Below are 10,228 nucleotides of genomic sequence, written 5' to 3' on the forward strand. Positions count from 1 at the left end.
TAATAGTGATTAGTTTAGTCATTTTTAAGGATCAATTTTAATGTTTTTTTTTATGCATGGTTTGAAACGGGCATTGAAGTCAATAAGTCATCATGAAGTATCTATAACTACTACAAAGGGCTTACATTTTTTCCACTATTCACGAGGCGTTTGTTTTACGGATTGAAAAAGGATTCCCGGGAATGTTTGGGCCGGAATCTACATTCCAGTGTTTGGTAGCAGATTTGAAAAACATATACCCGGGTATCTTCCATTCCTGGGTAAGTCATATGCCCATTCAGAAGCCTTTCTCATTCCTGAAGAAAAGGGAATGGAATTTTTTGTGGGAAATTCCCTAATTACCACTACCCACGTTTTTTTTTGCTGAACCCGGGAAGTGAAGAACGGATCCCGCCCGTTTTGCCACTACCCACAATTTTTTCTGGAGGAATCCCAGAAAGTCTCTAACTGAATCCTCAGTGTCGTTGTATATATTGTGACCTGCATTAAGTTCCAATCATCATCCCTCTCTAGATCTGGCTCACCTTGCTCTGTGCAGGTTAGAAAGTTTCGTTTTTTGTGCCCAGATTTTTCATATGTGGTGCGGATGAACATACCCATTGCTTTTGCTATATATATGTCGTGCTTTTCACCTAGCTACCCCCTTTTCAATTTGCTTTTGCATAGAGTCATTTTGCTATATCCAACGCCCCTTAGTCAAAAAATTTCACTTGCTTTTTCTATATCCATTTCAATTTTCCCATCAAGTTTCTAACTTTGCTGCTATTGACCCACCTACTTCTTTGTTTTAGGTGGTGTTTGTGGCCCTGACTATCTAAATTGGTGTGAGAAGTTGGACCCAACACTAGCTCAGTTCTCATTCCTTCGAAGGTACCCTTAATTTGCAATGTTATTTTTTCAATTAATTGCTTTAGTTTATATTATCTTTTTCTCTTGTGTATGTGTTTGATTATTGTACTGATTTAGCCTTTTTTTAAGTTGGATGATAAACTCTATACCCAGTAGTTAAGCAAAATTTAATCTTTCTCAATCTCAAGCACTTTTTTTCCTACTTTTGTTTTTCTTCATTTATACTATTCTCGAATGATTTAACTGAGTTCATCTAATATTTACTCAAGGGTATATATGCACAAGGGGCTACTGGAACAAAACAGATGTAGTTTCTTTAGCTTTTTAGATGAACTTACACTTCATTTTTCATTAGTTAACTAAGTCTGAATTCCATTATAGGCCTATACTTTCAATGTGTGTCTGTCATGTATCTTAGTTATTGGAATGGTTATTTGTTTTGCATGCTGATCTTTCAAAATTTAAATCTGAACAAATTGTTTCCAGTTCTGTTTTAGTTTCTTGCCATCCCTTTTCTTGAACCATTTTATTTACTATTTTTATGTGTATGTGAGATAGTATTATGGAGATCTTCCAAGTATAATTTAATTTTGATCATGGCAGAATCGATGGAACCACGACAAAGGAAGAAAAGGATTGTAGCAATATTAATAATATATTTACAGATGTTGAATTGCTTAGCTTTGTTTATGATGTTTATATGCTACCATGTTCTAAGTAGGCGGTTGAAAAAGCGAAAGAGATCATGGGATTGTTATGAAAGAAGTTTAATTCGAGAGGTCCATTTCCATAGGATTATTTTCATGAATGATGTGGCTTGTATTGAGAATACAAGAATGGATAGAGCGGCATTTCATAAGCTGTGTGAAATGTTGAGAACTGTAGGTGGACTACTTCCTACTAGGCATATGTGTGTTGAAGAGTTAGTGGCCATGTTCTTACACATACTAGCACATCATGCAAAAAACCGAATAATAAAAAGACAATTTGTTAGGTCGGGGGAAACAATTAGTAGACACTTTTCAAAAGTTTTATTGGCAGTTTTGAGGTGTCATGAAGAATTGTTAAAACAACCTAGGCCTATTTTGGAAAACAGCACTGATGGAAGATGGAAATACTTCCAGGTACATAAGAAAATTAATCAAATCTGTTTTTTATTAACATCTGACTTAAACTTTAGTTGCTATGTATTAACTGTTATAGTTATGGAAATGTATAGAATTGTCTAGGAGCTCTTGATGGCACATACATCAGGGTCAATGTGCCCGAAGCTGAAAAAAGTAAATACAGAACAAGGAAAGGCGAGATAGCTATGAATGTGTTAGGTGTATGTTCTCCGGATATGCAATTCATATATGTTTTGCCTGGGTGGGAGGGTTCAGCTGCTGACTCTAGGGTCCTCAGAGATGCTATTTCTCAACCTAATGGATTAAAGGTTCCTCAAGGTATAGAGTACAAATTTATATAATAAACAATCCATGGTATTATGTATTTTGTCATAATAATATTAATTTTATTCATGATAGGGCATTATTATTTATGTGATGCTGGCTATATGAATGGGGAAGGATTTCTTACTCCTTATAGATCTCAAAGATATCACCTAAGTGAGTGGAGGAATGGAGCACAACCAACTACACCAAAAGAATTTTTCAATATGAAACATTCTTCTGCTAGAAATGTGATTGAAAGATGTTTTGGACTCTTGAAAGGACGGTGGGCTATATTGAGAGAAAAATCATTCTATCCTGTTAAAACCCAAGGAAGAATAATCACTGCTTGTTGTCTTTTACATAACCATATCCGCAAAGAAATGGCTGTGGATCCATTGGAAACAAATTTAGGTGATCTAGATTCCTCAAATGAAGTCATGTTCGGTGACATGATAACCGTCGTGGAACCAAGTGATACATGGAGTCGATGGAGGGATGATTTAGCACAACAAATGTTTAATACATGGAGAGCTGGACATCATTGATAAATTTTATGTCATGTCATGCTATTTTGTTTTTTTTTGTAAATTTTATTTTAAATGTACTGTCCACTTTCAGTCATGTATATATCGTGAATTTGGTTTTTATAATTGTTTTATCTATGCAATAATGTATTTGTAATATAGATGGAAGGCACAACTGAATCACAGCAATCAAAAAAACGACAATGGACTGCAGAAGAAGATGCAGTATTGGTGGCTGGTTTGTTGCAATTGGTGGATGATGGATGGAAAGCTGATGCTAACTCGTTTAAACCTGGGTATACAAAAGTATTGGAGAAGCATCTTCAAACAAAGATTCCAGATTGCAAACTGAAAGCAAGTCCTCACATCGAATCAAGAGTAAAGCATATCAAGAAGCAATATTTTGCAATCAAAGATATGTTTGGTCCAAGTGCAAGTGGTTTTGGGTGGGATCCTACTAGGAATATGATTGTGGTAGAAAGAGAAATATACAGAGAATGGTGCAAGGTAATGTGTGATATACCATTTATAATAGTATTTTTTAAATTAAACATACAATTCATACATCTTTTTGATACATTTTTTTTGTTTGATGCAGTCACACCCTGTTGCAGTTGGTTTGTATGGCAAACCGTTTCCTCACTTTGATAGTCTGGATATTGTGTTTGGGAAAGATAGGGCAACAGGAACTCATGCAGAAAGTCCAGCTGATGCCGCATTTGCTATGATGAAGGAGTTTTTTCCAACAGAAGAAGGTGGTGAGCCTGAAGTAAATTTGAATGAAGATGATAACAACAACATTGAGTCTCAATTCCCAGAAGTACCTACATATGACAACACTCAAGGAGCAAGACCAATGGGTCTTGATGCTTCTGGATCTAGAGGTGGACGGCGTGGGTGTAAAAAAGCCAAGCAGAATGATGACATTAGTGAAAGCTTAGCCAATTCAATGAGCAAATTTGGTGAGTTCTATGCTGGAACTGTTGAGAATATTAACCGACTAACATCTTGCTTTTTACCTGAGAAAGAGACAGCTGATCGGAGGACTCAAGTTTACTCAATGTTAAGAGAAATTGAAGGATTGTCTAACGCGGATGTGATAAAGGCAGCTATATTGATCACCAACAACAGTAATCTGAGCGACTGCTTTTTTTCTGTTGATACACTCGAAATGAAGGAGGAATTCGTGCGCTATGTTTTGAATAACAATGGTGTTTGAATTTGTTAGCTTTATATTTGTTAATTTTATGAGTACTTAGTATTTAAATTTCGTTTTTAGAAGGACAAGTCTTAATTAAGTTTGAATAATATGCAGTTCTAGTATTATTTCACAATGGTGTTTGAATTTGTAACTGAAAGATTGCATATTTATTGGAGTTCCCAGTTCTATCACAAGGTAAATTGAGCTGCTGCAGAACTGCAATATTTGATGCTGTGAAATTTGCATTTTGAGCTGGTACCGATCTGCAAAATTGGTGTTTGCATCTTCTCTAAGATGTTGCTGCAGCTATATTGGTGTAGTTCTTGGCTGGTTTCGTTTGATATGCTGGTTCACTCACCTTATTGGAGGTTGCCTTGGTCTTGCTCTTTTCATTTCTAGTTAGTTGATGTACTAGTTAGTTTGGTTCTAGCTTTCTAGTCTGTTGTTCTTGTTCTGTTTTTTTTTTTTTTTTTTTTTTTTTTTCTGTTTTTGCATTGTATCTTCCTTTGTTGTTGTTCTCACTTGAGAGAGTTTGTTCTCAAGATCACCTTATTTCTAATATATTTTCATTTTCAAAAAAAAGATTGCATATTTATATCAGTTTTTAATTGGTTTTGTTGGTTGGAAACTTTGGTGCTGCAAATGGTATCTATTTGGGATTTGAGGAACTCAGTTGGATTGTGTTTTGGCTTCACTGGTGTGTGCTTTGGTTAATCAAGGTCTGTTGAAATTTTGGTGATTTGTGGGTGGGCTTTTGGCGTGTTCTTGGTGGGCCATGGAGTGGATTTTGGAAGCAATTTTCACCTTCAATAGGAGGCTTGTTAGTGCTGATTTGTTGCAGCATTCCTCTGGTTATTCTACACTCTTGGTGCTTGTTTCATTCCAAAGTCATGAGTGTTATATAAGAACTGGTAGGTCCTATGGTATCCCTTATTTATTTAACACTTGCTTACCCATATTCTGAGTTTCCTGGCACTGTACTGGCTGAATTGATTGTTGAATATTGTTTCCTTTGGAAAGTACTGGTACATGCACCATAATTTGGGGAAATAATAAAATGTTGTTTTACTTCATATTTACAGTTTTTTCCATGTGAGCCTCAGCTTTCCTTCTTATTTCAGCGGACAAGAGTACAGGATTGGCATATTTTGGAAGTGAGTCCTGCTGTTGCTTCTTCTCCCTAAGCCAGTTCTCAGCTTCAACACATTCATTTAAGACCTTTGTTTCTCGTTGATCTCAATGTGATCAAATTTAGGATCCTTTGACATTGTAGCTTCTCTGTAACTATTTATACAATAGGTAAACTGATCAATTATTATACCCCTCTCAGTGTATTCTTTGTAACGCACTTCGATTGGATCACCTTGCATTTTTAGTTCTTCAAATAAATATAAACGTTAGTATGGTGGTTATATAACAAGGGTATTTTAAGAATTTTCCAATCTATTCCCAGGAATATACATTTTGAACCAAACATATATTGTAATTATACCCAGGAATATTGGAAAAGATTCCCGGGAATTGATTTTGTGAACCAAACAGATTTTTTAAAGATGCCTGGGAATAGCATTCCCATCATAATATTCCCGGGAACAACATTCCCGGGTATCCTTTTCCAATCCGTGAAACAAACGCCCCCTCACATAAGGGTTTTTCTCCCATGTAATGAAGGTCTATTTTAAACTTATTATGTGGTTACTTTTTGTTATTTTAGCTGGTGGTAATCAACTTTATTTGCCTTTTCAGTTTTCACCACTTTTCTACTTTTCTGAGTACTTTTCATGTTTTTTCATCTTCTCTGATATCTAATGTTACTTTTGCAGAAAAACTGAACTTTTGAGCATACTTTTTTGATAGTTTAAAACCATTATAACTTTTCTTCTTCATCTATTTAATCCCTCCAACCACCCACATTCGAAGCTTTTTGTTCATAACCTATTACTCTCGTGCTTTGGTGGTGATAAGGTGGGGTTTTGATGGCGGGGTGTGGCGACAAGAAAGGAGATGATGGTCTCGTGATTGGGTTGCGAGGTAGAGCATTGGATTCGATTCCGATTTCAATTTCTCAGTCTCTTATTACTTCAGGTTCCACATCCAATCCTCACAACGTACTTTATTTTCAATTCAGATTCTTACTTCTTTTATTTTGATTTCTCAGTCGAAGTCGCATGCATTGCTTCAATTTCAAGTTCAGATTAAAGTTCCTCAAAATTTCTACACGGCATTGAGTACAAGGTTGAGGAGGCTTATTAGTTTAGGGAAGCTGGAAAAGGTAGATTAATTATCTATACTGCTTTTATAATGTGATACTTTCATTCATGAGCAAAATAGTTTTTTCAAAATTTTCATGATTTCAGTTTTAGCCTGGATTAGGAAGCATATGCTAAATGCTAAATTTAGTCTTTGATTTGAGATTACTTTGTCACTGGAAGAGTTTCAGCATGTCGTCGCTTGGAATTCTTCCAATTATCTGATAACCATGTTCCGGTTCAATGTGTAGAATAATAAGAGAAATTTTCTTTGAGTGAACTTTGTTTTGATTCAAATTCTTAGTTCAGTTCTGATTGTAAGCAATGTTGCTTACTTTGACTATGTTCCATCTATATATTGCAGGTTGTAATTGATTCATAGCCTTCGATAGTGGCTGTACTTGCATCTTTGTTATTTAGTGAGTCAGTTAGAGTTTTTGGAGTTGCTGGGCTTGTACTTTGTGTCAAGTGTTCTTCTCAAGGAGTTTCTTGTCAAGCAGCTCCAAAACTCTGAGATTTTGAGGCGTGAGGAAGTTGGGAGTTACCAATTGAGGAAGAAGAAATCCAACATGCCAAGTGGGTTTGTTGATGTTTCAATTCGTGTTTTTAAGGACAAGGAAGAGGTAGATTCACACCTAGGTATATGGTTATTTCACAACCTTCAAATGAAATAAAAATAATTACTTTTTGATCCACTATAGTTCTTTTTTTCTGCTTTCTTACCCAGTTCTTAATTCACTATACTCAAATTGGGTGTCATGCTTTTGTGGAAAAGTTGACAACTTTGATTGAAGTTTAAGTAAATGTCTGGTTTCACCATTCCCACATAAGTCTAGGCATGTTTGCTATTAGCTTTTAACTAGAACTGTTATCGAGCATTTCACTTCGGAACCAAACATGTTATTAAGTGTGTCTGTTATAAGTTAAAACTAAAGTTAGAGTATTGTGTTTTGATTAAATGTTTGGATCAGCTTCTCATTCAGCAAAATCAACTCTGAAACCCAGAAGCTACTCCTATAAGCTTCACCCTGTAATTGAGTCCATAGAATGAGTTCCTTTTACTTTTGTATATTAGAGTGAAATGTTGTTTCTAAGATCAACCAACTGATAACTAGACATGACTAAATTTTTAAAAGTATTTTCAAGTGATTTCAGCTCTATATTTTGTTATACAGGTGGGGGGAAGGAATATTTCTCTCAGATCATGGAAAGAAGGGTGGATTTGGACAAGCGTATCCACAACAAATGGCTCTAGCTTCATTCCATGGACTAGAAAAACAAGAACAAATCAATAACCCTCACTCACATCCAGTTCCATTTCCTACAAACTACTCGAACCCATATGTGGGTGGACCAAGCTACCCTGCAACTGCTGGACCGAGTTATCAACCACCCCGAACTCATCCACCACCAGTCCACCACTGCCGCCACCACTCTCAAATGCTGGTTATCATTCCTCGATATATTGCAGGTTATAATTGACTCAGCCTTCAACAGTGGTTGTACTTGCAGCTTTGTTATTTGGTGAGTCAGTTAGAGTTGTTGGAGTTGCTTGGCTTGTACTTTGTGTCATATTAGATGTTATGTAGTCAGTAATATTCTCTCTCTCTCTCCTCCCTGCCCCCTTCTGCGCCTGGTGAGTCAATTAATATGATATATGTAGTCTGAGTTTCCCTCATCACGCCAATTTCTTTTCTTCATTTTGCAGTTTCTTTTTCTCTAAAATTTTCTGCCTTTGCTCACAAGGGGCTCCTGGTATTCAGTAACCAGGGTTCCAGTTTCTCTGTTGCACCATTTTCTTCTATGTATTTTTTATTTATTTTAGTTTTCATTGTGTTTTTCATGCATGTAGTCTGTTACTTGTTCTTATTTCTTTTCTGGATTTCGGTTTTCGGATAGTGCAGGTGTGTGATTGAAGCCACTTGGAGGAGGTATGTGTTTGGGCCTCAGATTAAGTTTTGATTTAATGTTAATCAAGTATTTGGTTTCTATCTATGCCCCCTGATCAATAATGACTAAAAATATGAAAAGCATTGTCTTGATGCAAGGATAAAATGATATATTGCAACTTGATACATAATATGAATGTTAGTAAGATGGTTTTGTTTGTTTTCAAATAATAAAATTTGTACAGTACTTTTTTCCTCAAACACAATTTCCTGTCATTTCAATTTTATTTGAGGTGTAGACTACTAATTTTTTTTGTTCTCTGTTACTTTCTTTTAATAGCTAATATCTATTTGTTCTATGTTTAGCATTGAATTTCTGGTTCCAGTTCCTGAACACTTGAGAACTGATGTGTGTGGGGTTCTGTTGTTGGTAAGCAATCCGACTCTTTCCATGAATAGGGTTTAATTTTGGCATTTAGCCACGTGTCTATGTAGTTCTTAACTCATTTTGTTAATATGTCCTCTTTAGGTCGTGTTTGGCTTCTTAGAAATTGAGAACTTGGAAAAGGTAGAACTAGAGGAGAAGATTAAAGAAAACTTACAAGCAACGCCATATATCAAGGTAGACCTTGACATTCATATCTTCATGTTAATATTTTTGTTCTTTCTTGTGGTTCTCTGCTCTGTCTCTAGAATGTTGTGATGTTTTGCAAACAATATTGAGTCTCTCTCCACAACACACAAAGTTGTCTGGTATGAGTTTTTTATTTTGCCTCTCATACTGTATTTTCTTCTTTGTCAGGCAAAACACAGTTTAACTATAGATATGTGGCGGACGGGAGATCCGACACATTTAGGTGGGGCTATCTACATCCCTGAGTGTGCTTTCATTTCATACGAAAAACTTGTGCTTCTTTCATCGAATGGGATTTGAGTGCAGAAGAAGTTTTGGGTGTCAGATGGAAGGTATGAATAGTAAGAGTACTTTTGTCCATCCTACTTTCAGTAGTTTAGTTATTTCTTCTCTTATTATGTTTCACCCCATGATTCCTTAGCATTTTGTAGATATTCACACCATCCCCTTCCAAACTCTGCCTTGGTTAGCTTTGCATCATTTGATTTGGGAGTTGGGTTGTGGTAGTTGATTTTTGTTCTTGATTTTTAAACTTTTGTATCATCATCTATCACCTCAATCCACATGCAGTAGATATCCCACATAGTAACTTTTAATTTGATTTTGGTTGTCTTAATATTTTGATTGACGCATATAAAGATAACCCAAATAGAGGAAATTAGCGTTAGACAATATTCCTCCTAAGTCCTAATAATAGAAATTGTCAACTATTTTATTGATTGCAGAATAAAACCTACATTGGAAGTTTCTGCAGCTACCCCAAATGCAAGGTCAGAGAATGATGCTGCTGATAATTTTAGCTGCTCTAAGAACAAGTGTGACTCTGAGGTTTTAGATCACGAGGAAGAAAGTTACTTAAATTCTTTACTCAGTCTTGAACATGAAGACTCTGAGTGGCTCTTAGATTCAAAATCTGACGGATTTTTATCTGAGAACTCTTCAACCCCTCTTAGCTACAACTGTGAATCTTTCAACAGGATCTCAGATGTGAATCTTTCTCTTAGCCCTTATTATGAGACAAGTTGAGGTATTGAGATTCTTCCTTCAGCCTCTACTATTTGTTCATTGACTGAAGTGCATTGTGGATGTTAGAAGATAATATGTCAATGGAGAATCTATTAGAAGCTGCAAACATGGAAGAGCTATGTGGGCCATTTAAAGGGAAATCCAATTGGAATTCTGAGGAACCAAACATTCCTTCTCAACTGCTACATTCACTCAATATAATATGTAGGTGTGCGGTGTTAGCAAAGCTTCGATGCTGATTAAATAACTGGAATAAATAGAATGATTCAAAACTTGGAAAAGCTATGTCATTGCCTTGCAATTGAAAATCAATTTACTATCTGGATAGAAGTCATTTTAAGCAGTGAAAGAGAGCTCTGAGAAAGGCTTGTGGAATTTAGTTTTTCTTCTTTCCAAAATAGCATGTCCTCCCCTGAACTAGCA

At 35.8% G+C, this 10,228-nt stretch overlaps 1 protein-coding gene across 9 annotated transcripts; it reads left to right on the forward strand.

The window, feature by feature from the left end:
• The first annotated feature begins 167 nt into the window (after positions 1-167).
• On the forward strand, positions 168-9,111 carry LOC130734530 (protein ANTAGONIST OF LIKE HETEROCHROMATIN PROTEIN 1-like). Of its 9 annotated transcripts, none has more exons than XM_057586987.1 (13): positions 383-538; positions 792-870; positions 2,969-3,313; positions 3,405-4,375; positions 4,681-4,918; positions 5,090-6,038; positions 6,166-6,279; positions 6,621-6,895; positions 7,432-7,780; positions 8,156-8,187; positions 8,512-8,575; positions 8,675-8,767; positions 8,948-9,111. In XM_057586987.1, exons 3-4 carry the CDS (start codon positions 2,969-2,971, stop codon positions 4,023-4,025), a joined length of 966 nt encoding a protein of 321 aa, XP_057442970.1. In that variant the 5' UTR covers positions 383-538; positions 792-870; the 3' UTR covers positions 4,026-4,375; positions 4,681-4,918; positions 5,090-6,038; positions 6,166-6,279; positions 6,621-6,895; positions 7,432-7,780; positions 8,156-8,187; positions 8,512-8,575; positions 8,675-8,767; positions 8,948-9,111. The 9 variants fall into 9 exon arrangements, with proteins under 9 accessions (XP_057442965.1, XP_057442966.1, XP_057442970.1 ...); XM_057586992.1 differs by having other exon boundaries at positions 5,129-6,038; XM_057586984.1 differs by having other exon boundaries at positions 792-2,294; positions 2,376-3,313; positions 4,681-6,038.
• Positions 9,112-10,228: the final 1,117 nt, after the last annotated feature.

The sequence above is a fragment of the Lotus japonicus genome, chromosome 1, assembly GCF_012489685.1.
Source record: "Lotus japonicus ecotype B-129 chromosome 1, LjGifu_v1.2".
In the NCBI taxonomy this organism is placed as follows: Eukaryota; Viridiplantae; Streptophyta; class Magnoliopsida; order Fabales; family Fabaceae; genus Lotus; species Lotus japonicus.

Coding starts and splice junctions, on each gene's coding strand:
- LOC130734530 (XM_057586982.1), top strand. CDS start 1,458: ATGGAACCACGACAAAGGAAGAAAAGGATTGTAGCAATATTAATAATA. Junction 1,974..2,068: donor GAAGATGGAAATACTTCCAG/GTACATAAGAAA, acceptor GGAAATGTATAG/AATTGTCTAGGAGCTCTTGA. Junction 2,295..2,375: donor TGGATTAAAGGTTCCTCAAG/GTATAGAGTACA, acceptor TATTCATGATAG/GGCATTATTATTTATGTGAT.